The following is a 20,737-nucleotide window of genomic DNA, read 5'->3' as shown; positions in this document are numbered from 1 at the left end:
ATAAAATTAGATAACCATGGAAAGACTATGGTGTCATTTTTATTATTATCATTGCTTTGAATATTTTTACTAACCTTCCAATAGGTACATGTCTTTCGACTGTTAGACGTACTAGACTTTTTATTGATCCTGATATTGATGAAACTGATGATCTACATGGCTGGTAAGCCTAAAAACATCATAATATACAATGTAAGTTTTTATTGGATACTAATGTACTTATATAACTCATATAGGTATGCGGATGATGGATATGTCCAAAAACATATCAGCTGGAGTCAGATATTAGCCAATAGTATCTCTGAAATGGAAATGGTGTTTAATGCAAAAAGGATCAAATTAAATCAGTTTTCAACGGCTCATAATGTATGTATATCAACAATTATTGATTTCATTTTCTTATACATGAGGTATTAAATATTTGATGTGTGTTTTCAGGTAAAATACTTTCGAGTACTAGCAAAGGTGTTATCTATTGATTCTTCTATGCCTATTTGGTATGAATCATGTGCTCGACACTTAAGGAGAGCTGATATGTGTGAGGAGTGTGACCCCTCTTTTAGTAGGCCAAGGTATTTTCACTTTATTCTTTTATATAAAAAATATAATTATAACCTGCTTTACTTATCACTATACCTAATTATATCATATCAATAATAACAGATATAGAATCAATGTAAAAATTGGTGACGCTACAAATACAATGTTTGTTACACTCTTTGGCCAATATGCTGAGATGATTATCGGTTGTCCAATATCAAGTATTCAAGCGATGACAGATAATGTGAGTATATCCTTTTATCAAATATATTAAGTAATTACTCATCGGCATAATGGCTACATTTGTTATTTATGAACAGGAATTTGGAGACTACTTTCTAGAGGAGTATCTGAGTGAACGATTGATGAATACATTCACTTTCATACTACATGTTCCTGAGATAGGAAATGATGATATCATAGTTGCATGTGTTTTACAAGTAAAATGGGAGGAAGAATTCTATTATCTGAAACGAGAGATGCGTGGACAATCCAATTGAAGACTTAGATTCATTTAGCATAATATTTCAAGACTTTAATTTTTTTAAAATATGAATTCAACACTTGGTTTATTTTTTTTTTTTTAATTTGTAATCAATTTTTTTTTTGTTTTTTCATTTTTTTGGTTTTTGTTGTTATTATATTTGGTTTTATTAAATACCATTTGCATCTCTATACTTTGTATTTTTTTAATCCTATCCTTAATTATAACCCGTGCATTAGCACGAGCACATTCTAGTCTATAATATAATTTAAGAGTCGCTTTTCACGAGAATCCTCCAAACCCCCAATTCTAAGCTCTCATTCACTCCCGCCTTTTCCACCTAATCTCTCTAAACAGCCTATCCTACTGAGTATTAGATTTGAATTTCGAAAAAAAAAAAAAGAAGGAAAAACCCCAAATCGTGGTAGGCAGTTATCTTAACTCCACCACACTACTCCATAACTGCACACACTACAACAGAGTAATAGAGTATGGATTATATACTACATACTTTGCAATACTCATTTCACTCACACACAAAAAAAAATCACAAATCTGATTGCTTGGGGTTTCAATCAAGTAACCAATATTTAGCTCACACAATTCCGGCAAAGTCATACATCTACGCCGTCGACCGTTGTTTTCTTCGTCGTCTTCGCTGTCGCCTTCTTTTTCTTCGTGGATTCACTTGAGATAGGTGCTTTTTGGTGTTACTAATTCATCTTCTTCTTCCCTAATTTCAAGGTAAAAACAAATTTTGTGTTAATTATTTGATTGGATTTATCAGTGGGAATGCATTTTACACATTTCATGTCCTTTCATTTTTTTTTTACTCCGTTTTTGCTTACACACGGATGCGACTTTACTTTCTTCAACCTACGCCGTCTTCACAACCTACTTTATTTATTATGATGAATTTTGTGTTTGGAGTATTAATTTTTGATGATAATTTCGTAGCTCTAATAATAACAATACAGGTTGATTTTGGTCTCTGCCTAATTGCGCTATATTAATTCCGGGTTTGGTGATATCTTCTCTTCAATGGTTGGAGCTGAAAGGTGAGATTTTTCCTCTTAAAACATAATTTGAATTGTGTAATTGATTATTGAATATGTGGGTTATTTTGGGATGTGGTTGAATTTGAGTTTCTGCAAATTTGATTGTCAGTATTTTTAGTATGATTTGATATTTGAAATGGGCACTTTTCAATTTGACAAGAGATAAATTCTTAAAAATAGAATTGGGGTTTTTTAGCAGATTAAACAAGAGTCTTTTAGGAACAAAATTGGAGCTTAATTATGGAGAAAGTGGGGATTTTGGGAGGTAAAACAATGGAGAAGCAATCGCGTATGATCTGAGACGGGTTAAACATTCGACGTGTTGGTGAGAAACTTGAGAGTTCCGGCAAACCTATGGAGAAAAATGAGAGTTTTCAACACGGTATAATGGAGAAACAGGAGTTTTCGTGGGTTGTTGGAGAAACAGAAGAGTTTTCATGGAGATGGACACGCAATCTACCTTGAATATGTAATTTGTTTGCTAGATAAATACTGTAATTTGGAAAGTGAATAGATAATGTGCCATCATGCTAAACTCATGTTTGTTAAGAAGAGTAAAACCTTTTAATAATGTTATGTGAACTCAATGGGGTTGGATTCCCACTCAAGTCGTTGGATCCAATTTACTCCATCCATAACATTTTTTTTTTCCTTTTTTTTTTATTGTACTTGGTATGTAATACTTCGTATATGTATAACTAATGGTGGCATTAAAAATCAAATGATGTATATAAAAAATGATAAGATGTGTACAATATGATTATGATAAATATAATTACGCATGTAGTGCCACTATCATGGTATCGCGGCATATGCCCTGCTCGAGTGTTTGGACAATGACTTTTGTGTCAATATCTCAATATGGACTCGAATTGGTTATTATTTGTTATGTATCAATATTAAATTCTTCATATGTAAATGTAAATGGATTGAAAGATGTTGATCAAGATAAAAACATTGATTAAAAAAAACTGAACATTTCAAGGTTTTAGATAGTTTTCATTATCGGTTATGGATGATTATTTGATTGTATTTGTTCACTGTATAAATATTATGAATGCATTACAAATTAATCTTAATCAATCATTCCAATCCTCTCAATTATATCTTATTAAGTTCTAATTTCATCTCTTTTTTCTTTTGACAAGATAATTTTATCCCTTTTACTAATCTTATATTATTAAAATCCAATTTTCTCTCTGCTAATCAATAGTTTTTACAGTGCACTCAATTTTAACGTAAATTGCAATTGATATCTTTTTCAAAAAATTCCTCTGTTTTGCCACCTAAATTTTTTTTGTAAAAAAATAAAAAATAAAACACACACACAGAATATATATTGCATTTTTTTTTTCTTCCAAAAAAAAAAAAAATCATTTCCTCTTTTATGCCACTTAAATTTTTTTTTTCTTTTTTAAAAAAAAATACAAAATAACTTATATGAACAACTTTTTTTATACAAGTCTATAACAACATTTATCATTAATTGAGGATTAGCAATAACAATGTTGATCCCTTGACCACGATTCTACTACTATTTCATACCTGTAAGGTAGAATTCAATAATAGGTTTGACCATTTTTTAAATGAAATGGAAACGAAGTTAATTAGAGTTAGACATGATTCATTATTAATTTTTTTTTTTTTGATGTAAGTAGAAATGGAGTTGGTATTGGAGATTGTTCATTAATTCAAATTATTATTCCATTTTTTTACAGTATATAAAATACTCCGTTGACTGCGTTTCACCTTTAGCTTAAATTTCTATGCCCTACAGGTATGAACAATTTATTTTACTTTAATTTTGTTAATGTGAATGAGCATGTATATTTAGGTAAATTTAAGATTTTATCTGCTCATAGAGGGACATGCTATTAATTTGCCACTACACTACATTACATACATATATATTAATTTACCTCTATTAGGATTATAAAATTGTAAATTGTTACAACTTACCTTTATTAATTGATGTTGTTCAAACTATGATATCGATTCTTATATATTTATCTCTTGATTATTGTATATATAATAGATTAGAATGGACATACATACAAGTAATTATCGATTCAGAGAGAATTTGCAACACAAACATGCTAGATTAGCTGTTAGGCGAAGGTTACTATTCAAACTCACTACAAACCATGAAGATCCTATTTTCAAGCAACGTCTTTACTTATTAGAGAAAGAAGCACGATCCTTGCGACTATTAATGATGCAATTACGTCGATCAACACATCAATATCAGGACGTGACACGTGAAGTGGAGCAATTTCCTAATGAGATCAATATAAATGGTACTTATAAGAACCATTAATATTTACTTTATAGCAGTAATAATACTACCTTGCATTAAGGATTCTATTAAATTTTTAAAAACTTTCATTCCAGAAAGCTCACTTAATGAGGGGATAGACAATGATGCTAGACCTGATGAGCGAATTGTCGGAAGGAGAGGTAACCACTTTGCCAAGCTACTTAACCACACACATAAGTGATGTCGACATTGTTAATTGATATTCACTAAAATAAATCATTTGCATGCAGAAGTGACTCATCAATGTCGTCGTACCGATGGGTTTGATAGACGTTGGGAGTTTGGACCTAGAACAGTTGTGTGTTCTAATTGCAAGGCCCTTATGTGGATAGAAGAAATGGTAAAGAGTAGCAATAAAACACACCCAAGGTTCAATCACTGCTGTCAAAGTGGGCAAGTTATATTGCCGCTTTTACCTTTGACACCGCCATTTTTACGGTCACTTTTGCCACATCAGCAATTCCGAAACAATATTAGAGCTTTCAACTCTATGTTAGCTTTCACCTCTATGGGTGGTCGGATTGATAACACTGTTAATGATGGTAGAGGCCCCTATGTCTATCGCATAAGTGGTAGTAATTACCATCGAATTGGAACTTTACTCCCTGAGCCGGGAACAGGTCCGAAGTTTGCACAGTTGTACATCTATGATACTGACAATGAAACATCCAACCGACTACATCACATGGGGGGCGCGGAAGCTTCTTCCATAGATCCAGGAATTTTACAAGGACTAAAAATGATGCTTGATGATATAAATCCTTATGTCACAGTATTCAGAAATGCTGGCAATATGTTGCGCGATCAAGGTGAGCATCAAAATTTGAGAATTAAGCTTATTTGCGCAAGAGAAGGCAGACAATATATCCAACCAACCGCAAGTGAAGTGGCTGCATTGATGGTAGGTGATGGAACTGAAGACATAGGTAATCGAGATATCATATTGCAAAAAATAGATGGTGGGTTACAAAGGATTGATGAAACTCATCCAAGTTATATGCCTTTACAATACCCACTACTGTTTCCATATGGTACCGATGGATGGAGAGTTGGGATACCTAAGGCGTCAAGTACAAGTACCAGTCGAAGTATTGTGACAATGCGACAATTCTACGCATTTAGGATACATGATAGGGAAGAGGAGGGTGACACCTTGATAGATTCCGGGCGCTTATTGCAACAATTTGATGTTGATGCATACGCTGCAATGGAACAATATCGATTATCATGGATAAGGAGAAATCAAGGCAGGCTTCGCTCTGATTTATACAGTGGACTCTAAGATGCAATCAGGGCTGGAGATGTCAATGCTACTGATGTAGGTCGATTATTCATATTACCATCATCCTTCACACGAAGCCCCCGTAATATGGCCCATCATTATCAAGATGCTGTGGCAATTGTTCGTGTTTTGGGTCCGCCTGATTTATTTATAACTTTCACTTGCAATCCAAACTGGCCTGAGATTGTAAATGAGATATCTACATGTGGAAGTCGTCGCACTGAAGATAGACCAGACATTGTAGCACGTGTTTTCAAGATCAAATTGAAACAAATGCTTCGCGATTTGAAGGATAACAGGAAGTTTGGAAAAGTCATTGCTGGTGAGTTGTGTTGATTAATTATATAATCGTACTATATTTTTGACTTATCAAATTAATTAACATGGGACATATTTCATGTTACAGATTTTTATGTCATTGAATTTCAAAAGCGCGGACTTCCACATGCGCATATTCTCATAACATTGGCTCCAGAAGATAAGCCTAAGTGTCCAGAGGATATCGATGTAATTATCTCTGCGGAAATCCCTGACAAGGATGTAGATCCTTTGGCATTTGAAACAGTTACCAAGAACATGCTCCATGGACCATGTGGGCCATGTTTAATCGATGGAAAGTGTTCAAAGCATTTCCCGAAGAAATTTTGTACTGAAACCACCTTTGATGATAATGGCTTTGTGCAGTATAGACGTAGACAACATAGAGAGCCCATCATTGTTAATGGAAGGGAAGTAGATAATCGTTGCGTAGTACCATATAACAGAGATCTATGTGTTAAGTACAATGCACACAAAAATGTTGAGCGTGTTGCTGCGAGAAGTGTGGTAAAGTATCTATACAAGTATGTTACTAAAGGTCAAGATCGAGCAACAGTTGTCATTGAAAACAATTCAACCACACGACGTGGTCAAGAGGTACGACAAGGAAACAGAGTGGATGAGATAAAACAATACTTAGATTGTCGATATGTATCGGCCATTGAAGCATGCTGGAGAATATTTGAGTTTGATTTGCAACATCAATATCCTTCAACGGAACTACTTCAGTTTCATCTACCTGGTGAACAATTTGTAGTTTTCAATGATAATGATGATCTGCACACAGTCCTTGAACGACCGAGATTGCAACAAACCATGTTAACTATGTGGTTTCAAGCTAACAAGGATTTTCCAGAAGCAAATCAATACACTTACCAAAATTTTCCTATGGGATTTACATGGAATCGTTCTACAAAAAGGTGGGCACAACGGCAAGAAAGACCTTGCATTGGTAGATTGCCTTTTGTTCATCCAAATTCCGGGGAACGATATTACTTACGGATGCTTTTAACTAAGGTTTGTGGAGCGGAATCTTTTGAAGATATACGAACTGTTGATGGTGTCATCCACCCTACCTTTAGATCTGCATGTCATGCCTTTGGGTTGCTTGATGACGATAATGAGTGGCATGAAACTCTGTCAGAAGCCTCTAACTGGGCATCGGGTTCACAGTTGAGAAACATGTTTTGCTCCATATTGATGTTTTCGGAAGTAAGTGATCCGAAACAGTTGTGGGAACAACATTGAGGTGAACTTACGGATGACCTAGAGAGAATGATGCAACGTCAAACTAGAAATCCTAACTTGCGATTAACTCTCGAAGAGATGCAGAATCAAGGGTTACAAGAGATTGAGCATATATTGAATAAACTTGGAAGGTCATTGATAGATTTCCCTGACATGCCACAACCTTCTTCAGAGTTAGCACGCAATGCCTTAAATCGGTTGATAAGAGATGAACTTGAATATGACACACATGATGAAGCCAACAGATTTGATACCTTAGTTAGAGGGTTAAACACGGATCAATATAGAGTATATGCTGCAATACTTGATGCTCATTCTCGAGATGCAGGTGGCCTATTTTTTGTCTACGGTAGTGGTGGGACAGGAAAGACATACCTATGGAACACTCTGATTGCGAAATTCAGATCTGAAATAAAGATCGTGCTCTCTGCGGCTTCATCGGGAATTTCTGCTTTATTATTGCCTGGGGGTAAAACCGCACATTCGACTTTCAAGATTCCTTTTGATCCTGATCAACATTCCGTTTGTAACTTCAAAAAAGACTCAACCCGTGCTGATTTGATCCGTGAAGCATCATTGATTATATGGGATGAGGCTCCAATGACCCATCGATTAGCATTTGAGGCGGTAGATCGACATTTCAAGGATATTTGTAGTGACAATAGAGTTTTTGGAGGTAAATTGGTTGTTCTTGGTGGAGACTTTAGACAGATACTTCCCGTGGTGCCAGATGAAGGACGAGAATCTATTGTTGCAGCTACCTTGCATCGAGCGTCCTTTTGGAAAGACTGCCAAGTTATGTGCCTAAGGATAAATATGCGTTTATGTCGAAGTGACGTTACCTCCGATACCCTTGAACAAATTTGAGAATTTGCTGATTGGATAATAAAAGTTGGAGAAGGAGTTATAGCAGGAGTGCCCATTACAGAGGAAGGTGAACCAAATTGGATTGAAATACCACGTGATTTTTTGATAGCCAATGATGAACATGGTTTGCAAAATCTCATTAACTTTGTCTACCCCAACTTGCCTTCAAATTACACGGACTGGGAGTACCTCAAGGATCGCGGAATTCTAGCACCAACAAACAATGATGTAGATGAGTTAAATTCGAAGATTTTATCAATGCTACCAGGAAACGTGCATAGGTATATAGTTCGGATACTTTGGGTCATACAGGAGATGGTGGGATCCTTGATAACATGGAGCCTATGGAATTATTAAACTCATTAAATTTGTCGGGTCTTCCTAATCATTGCTTAGAGCTGAAAGTTGGTGCCCCGGTAATATTGATGCGAAATATGAACCAATCCATAGGGTTGTGCAATGGAACACGCCTTATAATCAAGAAATTGGGTTACAGAGTGATTGAGGCACAAGTGATCACAGGTCCTAGAGCTACAGAATTAGTTCTAATTCCGTGAATTGATTTAACACCTTCCAACAAGAAGATAGATCTCCCTCTTAAAAGAAGGCAATTTCCATTAAAATTGGCCTTTGCCATGACAATAAATAAGAGCCAAGGACAGACGTTGAGCAAAGTTGGCATTTTTCTCCCTAGGCCCGTGTTTAGTCATGGCCAATTATATGTTGCAATGTCACGAGTTACATCTCCTTCCGGGCTAAAAATCTTAGTACAAAATAAGAAGGATATTTCTCACAGTGTGACTAAAAATATTGTGTATAAGGAAGTATTAAACAGTGTAAATTAGCTATGTATGTAATTTTGTTATAACATTTATTTAGTAACTCTTAGTAATGTTTGTTTTAGTGTAATTTTAGAGCTATACTATTTTATTTTTATATATTAGATTTTCTTTGTCATGTTAATGCTTATATTTTACTTTATTAATGATTTATTTCATTATCTATACTATTTATGTAACCTTTATACATGTGCGAGGTTGGATCAATAATGAAATATTATGTAAATTATTTTTTATGCCCACTTCAATGATGTTAAAGTGCAGGAAATGAACACAAGATACACACCATGTCGTTGTATTACCCTTACGACATTGAATGTGAATATGAGAGTGCGTTTATTATGGGTGGTCAATGAACAAAGTAGAGCTAGAGGTACAAATTACGTCCATCATTCGTGGAGTATGGTATTCATTGACTCGGAGGTTTGAACTATATTTTTACTTAGTGCTTACTTTTTTTTTCAATATATTCATTTATTTGACACTTATGTATGTATGAAATTTTCAATTTCTAGGGGGACGAAGTTCAAATCACACTATTTAATGCTGACATTGATAAATATAAAGAGATCTTCAAACAAGGAAAGGTTTATTCAATTGCTCAGCTAGATCTTATGCCTCTAGATACATCTTAAAAATATTCCAATAACCAAATGAGGTTAAAATTTGGCAACAAGACCATGATAACAGAAATTCTTGATGATTGTGATGATATCCCAAGGTACAATTTCAAGTTTATTGAATTTTTCCACATTCCACAGTACCTTCACCTGCGCAATAGTCCTCTCATCGGTATGTGTCTTTTAGTAATTAAAATAAATAATACTAATTTCTTTGCATTTTTAAAATTATTTAGTTTTGAAGGTCATATCCGATCTTTTTTTCTTGATGATGAATGAACACAGATGTTATTGGATTGGTTATATATGTGTCTGAATCATATAGAGTCTCGGGTGGGAGACATCAATTCAAAAGAGATGTGTTACTCTGCAACACAAAGTAAGAGCATATTACAAAAGTTACAATATGTTTATGTAATTCTAACAACTTATGCAATGTTAAGTGAAAAAAAGAAAAAAAAAAATCTAATGACATATTTTGATTTACAACATGGAAACAATGAGGCTAACTTTATGGGAAGGGTTTGCTCATGATCAAGGTCGTTTCTTATTCAATGAGCTTAATCAGGACCATGTGTTGGGTGCATCCATGGTATCAGTTGGCTCATATTATGGTAAAATAAGTTTTATAAAATTAGATAACCATGGAAAGACTATGGTGTCATTTTTATTATTATCATTGCTTTGAATATTTTTACTAACCTTCCAATAGGTACATGTCTTTCGACTGTTAGACGTACTAGACTTTTTATTGATCCTGATATTGATGAAACTGATGATCTACATGGCTGGTAAGCCTAAAAACATCATAATATACAATGTAAGTTTTTATTGGATACTAATGTACTTATATAACTCATATAGGTATGCGGATGATGGATATGTCCAAAAACATATCAGCTGGAGTCAGATATTAGCCAATAGTATCTCTGAAATGGAAATGGTGTTTAATGCAAAAAGGATCAAATTAAATCAGTTTTCAACGGCTCATAATGTATGTATATCAACAATTATTGATTTCATTTTCTTATACATGAGGTATTAAATATTTGATGTGTGTTTTCAGGTAAAATACTTTCGAGTACTAGCAAAGGTGTTATCTATTGATTCTTCTATGCCTATTTGGTATGAATCATGTGCTCGACACTTAAGGAGAGCTGATATGTGTGAGGAGTGTGACCCCTCTTTTAGTAGGCCAAGGTATTTTCACTTTATTCTTTTATATAAAAAATATAATTATAACCTGCTTTACTTATCACTATACCTAATTATATCATATCAATAATAACAGATATAGAATCAATGTAAAAATTGGTGACGCTACAAATACAATGTTTGTTACACTCTTTGGCCAATATGCTGAGATGATTATCGGTTGTCCAATATCAAGTATTCAAGCGATGACAGATAATGTGAGTATATCCTTTTATCAAATATATTAAGTAATTACTCATCGGCATAATGGCTACATTTGTTATTTATGAACAGGAATTTGGAGACTACTTTCTAGAGGAGTATCTGAGTGAACGATTGATGAATACATTCACTTTCATACTACATGTTCCTGAGATAGGAAATGATGATATCATAGTTGCATGTGTTTTACAAGTAAAATGGGAGGAAGAATTCTATTATCTGAAACGAGAGATGCGTGGACAATCCAATTGAAGACTTAGATTCATTTAGCATAATATTTCAAGACTTTAATTTTTTTAAAATATGAATTCAACACTTGGTTTATTTTTTTTTTTTTAATTTGTAATCAATTTTTTTTTTTGTTTTTTCATTTTTTTGGTTTTTGTTGTTATTATATTTGGTTTTATTAAATACCATTTGCATCTCTATACTTTGTATTTTTTTAATCCTATCCTTAATTATAACCCGTGCATTAGCACGAGCACATTCTAGTCTATAATATAATTTAAGAGTCGCTTTTCACGAGAATCCTCCAAACCCCCAATTCTAAGCTCTCATTCACTCCCGCCTTTTCCACCTAATCTCTCTAAACAGCCTATCCTACTGAGTATTAGATTTGAATTTCGAAAAAAAAAAAAGAAGGAAAAACCCCAAATCGTGGTAGGCAGTTATCTTAACTCCACCACACTACTCCATAACTGCACACACTACAACAGAGTAATAGAGTATGGATTATATACTACATACTTTGCAATACTCATTTCACTCACACACAAAAAAAAATCACAAATCTGATTGCTTGGGGTTTCAATCAAGTAACCAATATTTAGCTCACACAATTCCGGCAAAGTCATACATCTACGCCGTCGACCGTTGTTTTCTTCGTCGTCTTCGCTGTCGCCTTCTTTTTCTTCGTGGATTCACTTGAGATAGGTGCTTTTTGGTGTTACTAATTCATCTTCTTCTTCCCTAATTTCAAGGTAAAAACAAATTTTGTGTTAATTATTTGATTGGATTTATCAGTGGGAATGCATTTTACACATTTCATGTCCTTTCATTTTTTTTTTACTCCGTTTTTGCTTACACACGGATGCGACTTTACTTTCTTCAACCTACGCCGTCTTCACAACCTACTTTATTTATTATGATGAATTTTGTGTTTGGAGTATTAATTTTTGATGATAATTTCGTAGCTCTAATAATAACAATACAGGTTGATTTTGGTCTCTGCCTAATTGCGCTATATTAATTCCGGGTTTGGTGATATCTTCTCTTCAATGGTTGGAGCTGAAAGGTGAGATTTTTCCTCTTAAAACATAATTTGAATTGTGTAATTGATTATTGAATATGTGGGTTATTTTGGGATGTGGTTGAATTTGAGTTTCTGCAAATTTGATTGTCAGTATTTTTAGTATGATTTGATATTTGAAATGGGCACTTTTCAATTTGACAAGAGATAAATTCTTAAAAATAGAATTGGGGTTTTTTATCAGATTAAACAAGAGTCTTTTAGGAACAAAATTGGAGCTTAATTATGGAGAAAGTGGGGATTTTGGGAGGTAAAACAATGGAGAAGCAATCGCGTATGATCTGAGACGGGTTAAACATTCGACGTGTTGGTGAGAAACTTGAGAGTTCCGGCAAACCTATGGAGAAAAATGAGAGTTTTCAACACGGTATAATGGAGAAACAGGAGTTTTCGTGGGTTGTTGGAGAAACAGAAGAGTTTTCATGGAGATGGACACGCAATCTACCTTGAATATGTAATTTGTTTGCTAGATAAATACTGTAATTTGGAAAGTGAATAGATAATGTGCCATCATGCTAAACTCATGTTTGTTAAGAAGAGTAAAACCTTTTAATAATGTTATGTGAACTCAATGGGGTTGGATTCCCACTCAAGTCGTTGGATCCAATTTACTCCATCCATAACATTTTTTTTTTCCTTTTTTTTTTATTGTACTTGGTATGTAATACTTCGTATATGTATAACTAATGGTGGCATTAAAAATCAAATGATGTATATAAAAAATGATAAGATGTGTACAATATGATTATGATAAATATAATTACGCATGTAGTGCCACTATCATGGTATCGCGGCATATGCCCTGCTCGAGTGTTTGGACAATGACTTTTGTGTCAATATCTCAATATGGACTCGAATTGGTTATTATTTGTTATGTATCAATATTAAATTCTTCATATGTAAATGTAAATGGATTGAAAGATGTTGATCAAGATAAAAACATTGATTAAAAAAAACTGAACATTTCAAGGTTTTAGATAGTTTTCATTATCGGTTATGGATGATTATTTGATTGTATTTGTTCACTGTATAAATATTATGAATGCATTACAAATTAATCTTAATCAATCATTCCAATCCTCTCAATTATATCTTATTAAGTTCTAATTTCATCTCTTTTTTCTTTTGACAAGATAATTTTATCCCTTTTACTAATCTTATATTATTAAAATCCAATTTTCTCTCTGCTAATCAATAGTTTTTACAGTGCACTCAATTTTAACGTAAATTGCAATTGATATCTTTTTCAAAAAATTCCTCTGTTTTGCCACCTAAATTTTTTTTGTAAAAAAATAAAAAATAAAACACACACACAGAATATATATTGCATTTTTTTTTTCTTCCAAAAAAAAAAAAAATCATTTCCTCTTTTATGCCACTTAAATTTTTTTTTTCTTTTTTAAAAAAAAATACAAAATAACTTATATGAACAACTTTTTTTATACAAGTCTATAACAACATTTATCATTAATTGAGGATTAGCAATAACAATGTTGATCCCTTGACCACGATTCTACTACTATTTCATACCTGTAAGGTAGAATTCAATAATAGGTTTGACCATTTTTTAAATGAAATGGAAACGAAGTTAATTAGAGTTAGACATGATTCATTATTAATTTTTTTTTTTTTGATGTAAGTAGAAATGGAGTTGGTATTGGAGATTGTTCATTAATTCAAATTATTATTCCATTTTTTTACAGTATATAAAATACTCCGTTGACTGCGTTTCACCTTTAGCTTAAATTTCTATGCCCTACAGGTATGAACAATTTATTTTACTTTAATTTTGTTAATGTGAATGAGCATGTATATTTAGGTAAATTTAAGATTTTATCTGCTCATAGAGGGACATGCTATTAATTTGCCACTACACTACATTACATACATATATATTAATTTACCTCTATTAGGATTATAAAATTGTAAATTGTTACAACTTACCTTTATTAATTGATGTTGTTCAAACTATGATATCGATTCTTATATATTTATCTCTTGATTATTGTATATATAATAGATTAGAATGGACATACATACAAGTAATTATCGATTCAGAGAGAATTTGCAACACAAACATGCTAGATTAGCTGTTAGGCGAAGGTTACTATTCAAACTCACTACAAACCATGAAGATCCTATTTTCAAGCAACGTCTTTACTTATTAGAGAAAGAAGCACGATCCTTGCGACTATTAATGATGCAATTACGTCGATCAACACATCAATATCAGGACGTGACACGTGAAGTGGAGCAATTTCCTAATGAGATCAATATAAATGGTACTTATAAGAACCATTAATATTTACTTTATAGCAGTAATAATACTACCTTGCATTAAGGATTCTATTAAATTTTTAAAAACTTTCATTCCAGAAAGCTCACTTAATGAGGGGATAGACAATGATGCTAGACCTGATGAGCGAATTGTCGGAAGGAGAGGTAACCACTTTGCCAAGCTACTTAACCACACACATAAGTGATGTCGACATTGTTAATTGATATTCACTAAAATAAATCATTTGCATGCAGAAGTGACTCATCAATGTCGTCGTACCGATGGGTTTGATAGACGTTGGGAGTTTGGACCTAGAACAGTTGTGTGTTCTAATTGCAAGGCCCTTATGTGGATAGAAGAAATGGTAAAGAGTAGCAATAAAACACACCCAAGGTTCAATCACTGCTGTCAAAGTGGGCAAGTTATATTGCCGCTTTTACCTTTGACACCGCCATTTTTACGGTCACTTTTGCCACATCAGCAATTCCGAAACAATATTAGAGCTTTCAACTCTATGTTAGCTTTCACCTCTATGGGTGGTCGGATTGATAACACTGTTAATGATGGTAGAGGCCCCTATGTCTATCGCATAAGTGGTAGTAATTACCATCGAATTGGAACTTTACTCCCTGAGCCGGGAACAGGTCCGAAGTTTGCACAGTTGTACATCTATGATACTGACAATGAAACATCCAACCGACTACATCACATGGGGGGCGCGGAAGCTTCTTCCATAGATCCAGGAATTTTACAAGGACTAAAAATGATGCTTGATGATATAAATCCTTATGTCACAGTATTCAGAAATGCTGGCAATATGTTGCGCGATCAAGGTGAGCATCAAAATTTGAGAATTAAGCTTATTTGCGCAAGAGAAGGCAGACAATATATCCAACCAACCGCAAGTGAAGTGGCTGCATTGATGGTAGGTGATGGAACTGAAGACATAGGTAATCGAGATATCATATTGCAAAAAATAGATGGTGGGTTACAAAGGATTGATGAAACTCATCCAAGTTATATGCCTTTACAATACCCACTACTGTTTCCATATGGTACCGATGGATGGAGAGTTGGGATACCTAAGGCGTCAAGTACAAGTACCAGTCGAAGTATTGTGACAATGCGACAATTCTACGCATTTAGGATCCATGATAGGGAAGAGGAGGGTGACACCTTGATAGATTCCGGGCGCTTATTGCAACAATTTGATGTTGATGCATACGCTGCAATGGAACAATATCGATTATCATGGATAAGGAGAAATCAAGGCAGGCTTCGCTCTGATTTATACAGTGGACTCTAAGATGCAATCAGGGCTGGAGATGTCAATGCTACTGATGTAGGTCGATTATTCATATTACCATCATCCTTCACACGAAGCCCCCGTAATATGGCCCATCATTATCAAGATGCTGTGGCAATTGTTCGTGTTTTGGGTCCGCCTGATTTATTTATAACTTTCACTTGCAATCCAAACTGGCCTGAGATTGTAAATGAGATATCTACATGTGGAAGTCGTCGCACTGAAGATAGACCAGACATTGTAGCACGTGTTTTCAAGATCAAATTGAAACAAATGCTTCGCGATTTGAAGGATAACAGGAAGTTTGGAAAAGTCATTGCTGGTGAGTTGTGTTGATTAATTATATAATCGTACTATATTTTTGACTTATCAAATTAATTAACATGGGACATATTTCATGTTACAGATTTTTATGTCATTGAATTTCAAAAGCACGGACTTCCACATGCGCATATTCTCATAACATTGGCTCCAGAAGATAAGCCTAAGTGTCCAGAGGATATCGATGTAATTATCTCTGCGGAAATCCCTGACAAGGATGTAGATCCTTTGGCATTTGAAACAGTTACCAAGAACATGCTCCATGGACCATGTGGGCCATGTTTAATCGATGGAAAGTGTTCAAAGCATTTCCCGAAGAAATTTTGTACTGAAACCACCTTTGATGATAATGGCTTTGTGCAGTATAGACGTAGACAACATAGAGAGCCCATCATTGTTAATGGAAGGGAAGTAGATAATCGTTGCGTAGTACCATATAACAGAGATCTATGTGTTAAGTACAATGCACACAAAAATGTTGAGCGTGTTGCTGCGAGAAGTGTGGTAAAGTATCTATACAAGTATGTTACTAAAGGTCAAGATCGAGCAACAGTTGTCATTGAAAACAATTCAACCACACGACGTGGTCAAGAGGTACGACAAGGAAACAGAGTGGATGAGATAAAACAATACTTAGATTGTCGATATGTATCGGCCATTGAAGCATGCTGGAGAATATTTGAGTTTGATTTGCAACATCAATATCCTTCAACGGAACTACTTCAGTTTCATCTACCTGGTGAACAATTTGTAGTTTTCAATGATAATGATGATCTGCACACAGTCCTTGAACGACCGAGATTGCAACAAACCATGTTAACTATGTGGTTTCAAGCTAACAAGGATTTTCCAGAAGCAAATCAATACACTTACCAAAATTTTCCTATGGGATTTACATGGAATCGTTCTACAAAAAGGTGGGCACAACGGCAAGAAAGACCTTGCATTGGTAGATTGCCTTTTGTTCATCCAAATTCCGGGGAACGATATTACTTACGGATGCTTTTAACTAAGGTTTGTGGAGCGGAATCTTTTGAAGATATACGAACTGTTGATGGTGTCATCCACCCTACCTTTAGATCTGCATGTCATGCCTTTGGGTTGCTTGATGACGATAATGAGTGGCATGAAACTCTGTCAGAAGCCTCTAACTGGGCATCGGGTTCACAGTTGAGAAACATGTTTTGCTCCATATTGATGTTTTCGGAAGTAAGTGATCCGAAACAGTTGTGGGAACAACATTGAGGTGAACTTACGGATGACCTAGAGAGAATGATGCAACGTCAAACTAGAAATCCTAACTTGCGATTAACTCTCGAAGAGATGCAGAATCAAGGGTTACAAGAGATTGAGCATATATTGAATAAACTTGGAAGGTCATTGATAGATTTCCCTGACATGCCACAACCTTCTTCAGAGTTAGCACGCAATGCCTTAAATCGGTTGATAAGAGATGAACTTGAATATGACACACATGATGAAGCCAACAGATTTGATACCTTAGTTAGAGGGTTAAACACGGATCAATATAGAGTATATGCTGCAATACTTGATGCTCATTCTCGAGATGCAGGTGGCCTATTTTTTGTCTACGGTAGTGGTGGGACAGGAAAGACATACCTATGGAACACTCTGATTGCGAAATTCAGATCTGAAATAAAGATCGTGCTCTCTGCGGCTTCATCGGGAATTTCTGCTTTATTATTGCCTGGGGGTAAAACCGCACATTCGACTTTCAAGATTCCTTTTGATCCTGATCAACATTCCGTTTGTAACTTCAAAAAAGACTCAACCCGTGCTGATTTGATCCGTGAAGCATCATTGATTATATGGGATGAGGCTCCAATGACCCATCGATTAGCATTTGAGGCGGTAGATCGACATTTCAAGGATATTTGTAGTGACAATAGAGTTTTTGGAGGTAAATTGGTTGTTCTTGGTGGAGACTTTAGACAGATACTTCCCGTGGTGCCAGATGAAGGACGAGAATCTATTGTTGCAGCTACCTTGCATCGAGCGTCCTTTTGGAAAGACTGCCAAGTTATGTGCCTAAGGATAAATATGCGTTTATGTCGAAGTGACGTTACCTCCGATACCCTTGAACAAATTTGAGAATTTGCTGATTGGATAATAAAAGTTGGAGAAGGAGTTATAGCAGGAGTGCCCATTACAGAGGAAGGTGAACCAAATTGGATTGAAATACCACGTGATTTTTTGATAGCCAATGATGAACATGGTTTGCAAAATCTCATTAACTTTGTCTACCCCAACTTGCCTTCAAATTACACGGACTGGGAGTACCTCAAGGATCGCGGAATTCTAGCACCAACAAACAATGATGTAGATGAGTTAAATTCGAAGATTTTATCAATGCTACCAGGAAACGTGCATAGGTATATAGTTCGGATACTTTGGGTCATACAGGAGATGGTGGGATCCTTGATAACATGGAGCCTATGGAATTATTAAACTCATTAAATTTGTCGGGTCTTCCTAATCATTGCTTAGAGCTGAAAGTTGGTGCCCCGGTAATATTGATGCGAAATATGAACCAATCCATAGGGTTGTGCAATGGAACACGCCTTATAATCAAGAAATTGGGTTACAGAGTGATTGAGGCACAAGTGATCACAGGTCCTAGAGCTACAGAATTAGTTCTAATTCCGTGAATTGATTTAACACCTTCCAACAAGAAGATAGATCTCCCTCTTAAAAGAAGGCAATTTCCATTAAAATTGGCCTTTGCCATGACAATAAATAAGAGCCAAGGACAGACGTTGAGCAAAGTTGGCATTTTTCTCCCTAGGCCCGTGTTTAGTCATGGCCAATTATATGTTGCAATGTCACGAGTTACATCTCCTTCCGGGCTAAAAATCTTAGTACAAAATAAGAAGGATATTTCTCACAGTGTGACTAAAAATATTGTGTATAAGGAAGTATTAAACAGTGTAAATTAGCTATGTATGTAATTTTGTTATAACATTTATTTAGTAACTCTTAGTAATGTTTGTTTTAGTGTAATTTTAGAGCTATACTATTTTATTTTTATATATTAGATTTTCTTTGTCATGTTAATGCTTATATTTTACTTTATTAATGATTTATTTCATTATCTATACTATTTATGTAACCTTTATACATGTGCGAGGTTGGATCAATAATGAAATATTATGTAAATTATTTTTTATGCCCACTTCAATGATGTTAAAGTGCAGGAAATGAACACAAGATACACACCATGTCGTTGTATTACCCTTACGACATTGAATGTGAATATGAGAGTGCGTTTATTATGGGTGGTCAATGAACAAAGTAGAGCTAGAGGTACAAATTACGTCCATCATTCGTGGAGTATGGTATTCATTGACTCGGAGGTTTGAACTATATTTTTACTTAGTGCTTACTTTTTTTTTCAATATATTCATTTATTTGACACTTATGTATGTATGAAATTTTCAATTTCTAGGGGGACGAAGTTCAAATCACACTATTTAATGCTGACATTGATAAATATAAAGAGATCTTCAAACAAGGAAAGGTTTATTCAATTGCTCAGCTAGATCTTATGCCTCTAGATACATCTTAAAAATATTCCAATAACCAAATGAGGTTAAAATTTGGCAACAAGACCATGATAACAGAAATTCTTGATGATTGTGATGATATCCCAAGGTACAATTTCAAGTTTATTGAATTTTTCCACATTCCACAGTACCTTCACCTGCGCAATAGTCCTCTCATCGGTATGTGTCTTTTAGTAATTAAAATAAATAATACTAATTTCTTTGCATTTTTAAAATTATTTAGTTTTGAAGGTCATATCCGATCTTTTTTTCTTGATGATGAATGAACACAGATGTTATTGGATTGGTTATATATGTGTCTGAATCATATAGAGTCTCGGGTGGGAGACATCAATTCAAAAGAGATGTGTTACTCTGCAACACAAAGTAAGAGCATATTACAAAAGTTACAATATGTTTATGTAATTCTAACAACTTATGCAATGTTAAGTGAAAAAAAGAAAAAAAAAAATCTAATGACATATTTTGATTTACAACATGGAAACAATGAGGCTAACTTTATGGGAAGGGTTTGCTCATGATCAAGGTCGTTTCTTATTCAATGAGCTTAATCAGGACCATGTGTTGGGTGCATCCATGGTATCAGTTGGCTCATATTATGGTAAAATAAGTTTTATAAAATTAGATAACCATGGAAAGACTATGGTGTCATTTTTATTATTATCATTGCTTTGAATATTTTTACTAACCTTCCAATAGGTACATGTCTTTCGACTGTTAGACGTACTAGACTTTTTATTGATCCTGATATTGATGAAACTGATGATCTACATGGCTGGTAAGCCTAAAAACATCATAATATACAATGTAAGTTTTTATTGGATACTAATGTACTTATATAACTCATATAGGTATGCGGATGATGGATATGTCCAAAAACATATCAGCTGGAGTCAGATATTAGCCAATAGTATCTCTGAAATGGAAATGGTGTTTAATGCAAAAAGGAT

The 20,737-nt window shown here is 34.4% G+C and overlaps 4 protein-coding genes and 2 long non-coding RNA genes across 6 annotated transcripts; all 6 read left to right on the top strand.

The window, feature by feature from the left end:
• The first annotated feature begins 1,755 nt into the window (after nt 1-1,755).
• Nucleotides 1,756-2,877, top strand: LOC145575912 (uncharacterized). Its single transcript, XR_014098291.1, has 2 exons — nt 1,756-2,082; nt 2,282-2,877. It is a non-coding gene; the product is annotated as an uncharacterized LOC145575912 (long non-coding RNA).
• Nucleotides 2,878-5,768: 2,891 nt separating this feature from the next.
• LOC145577058 (uncharacterized) lies at nt 5,769-7,247 on the top strand. Its single transcript, XM_081634744.1, has 2 exons — nt 5,769-6,003; nt 6,088-7,247. Exons 1-2 carry the CDS (start codon nt 5,769-5,771, stop codon nt 7,245-7,247), a joined length of 1,395 nt encoding a protein of 464 aa, XP_081490870.1.
• A 27-nt stretch (nt 7,248-7,274) lies between these two features.
• Nucleotides 7,275-8,671, top strand: LOC145577057 (uncharacterized). The gene is made up of 3 exons (XM_081634743.1): nt 7,275-8,067; nt 8,149-8,342; nt 8,396-8,671. Exons 1-3 carry the CDS (start codon nt 7,275-7,277, stop codon nt 8,669-8,671), a joined length of 1,263 nt encoding a protein of 420 aa, XP_081490869.1.
• A 2,523-nt stretch (nt 8,672-11,194) lies between these two features.
• On the top strand, nt 11,195-13,078 carry LOC145575911 (uncharacterized). The gene is made up of 2 exons (XR_014098290.1): nt 11,195-12,283; nt 12,483-13,078. It is a non-coding gene; the product is annotated as an uncharacterized LOC145575911 (long non-coding RNA).
• Nucleotides 13,079-15,969: 2,891 nt separating this feature from the next.
• LOC145577056 (uncharacterized) lies at nt 15,970-17,448 on the top strand. The gene is made up of 2 exons (XM_081634742.1): nt 15,970-16,204; nt 16,289-17,448. Exons 1-2 carry the CDS (start codon nt 15,970-15,972, stop codon nt 17,446-17,448), a joined length of 1,395 nt encoding a protein of 464 aa, XP_081490868.1.
• Nucleotides 17,449-17,475: 27 nt separating this feature from the next.
• On the top strand, nt 17,476-18,872 carry LOC145577055 (uncharacterized). The gene is made up of 3 exons (XM_081634741.1): nt 17,476-18,268; nt 18,350-18,543; nt 18,597-18,872. The coding sequence occupies exons 1-3, from the start codon at nt 17,476-17,478 to the stop codon at nt 18,870-18,872; spliced, it is 1,263 nt and encodes a 420-aa protein (XP_081490867.1).
• The last annotated feature ends 1,865 nt before the right edge of the window (nt 18,873-20,737 follow it).

This window comes from Chenopodium album, chromosome 13, assembly GCF_948465745.1.
Source record: "Chenopodium album chromosome 13, dcCheAlbu1.1, whole genome shotgun sequence".
Taxonomy (NCBI): Eukaryota; Viridiplantae; Streptophyta; class Magnoliopsida; order Caryophyllales; family Amaranthaceae; genus Chenopodium; species Chenopodium album.
The sequence above is the reverse complement of the archived record's forward strand: the minus strand, read 5'-3'. Positions and strand labels throughout refer to the sequence as shown.

What these genes read in the sequence shown, in the direction of transcription:
- LOC145577056 (XM_081634742.1), top strand. Translation starts at nt 15,970, where the DNA reads ATGGCCCATCATTATCAAGATGCTGTGGCAATTGTTCGTGTTTTGGGT. An exon ending in GTTTGGAAAAGTCATTGCTG is followed by an intron (nt 16,205 to 16,288) that starts GTGAGTTGTGTT and finishes TTCATGTTACAG; the next exon opens with ATTTTTATGTCATTGAATTT.
- LOC145577058 (XM_081634744.1), top strand. Translation starts at nt 5,769, where the DNA reads ATGGCCCATCATTATCAAGATGCTGTGGCAATTGTTCGTGTTTTGGGT. An exon ending in GTTTGGAAAAGTCATTGCTG is followed by an intron (nt 6,004 to 6,087) that starts GTGAGTTGTGTT and finishes TTCATGTTACAG; the next exon opens with ATTTTTATGTCATTGAATTT.
- LOC145577057 (XM_081634743.1), top strand. Translation starts at nt 7,275, where the DNA reads ATGATGCAACGTCAAACTAGAAATCCTAACTTGCGATTAACTCTCGAA. An exon ending in GTGCCTAAGGATAAATATGC is followed by an intron (nt 8,068 to 8,148) that starts GTTTATGTCGAA and finishes AAGTTGGAGAAG; the next exon opens with GAGTTATAGCAGGAGTGCCC. An exon ending in TAGCACCAACAAACAATGAT is followed by an intron (nt 8,343 to 8,395) that starts GTAGATGAGTTA and finishes AAACGTGCATAG; the next exon opens with GTATATAGTTCGGATACTTT.
- LOC145577055 (XM_081634741.1), top strand. Translation starts at nt 17,476, where the DNA reads ATGATGCAACGTCAAACTAGAAATCCTAACTTGCGATTAACTCTCGAA. An exon ending in GTGCCTAAGGATAAATATGC is followed by an intron (nt 18,269 to 18,349) that starts GTTTATGTCGAA and finishes AAGTTGGAGAAG; the next exon opens with GAGTTATAGCAGGAGTGCCC. An exon ending in TAGCACCAACAAACAATGAT is followed by an intron (nt 18,544 to 18,596) that starts GTAGATGAGTTA and finishes AAACGTGCATAG; the next exon opens with GTATATAGTTCGGATACTTT.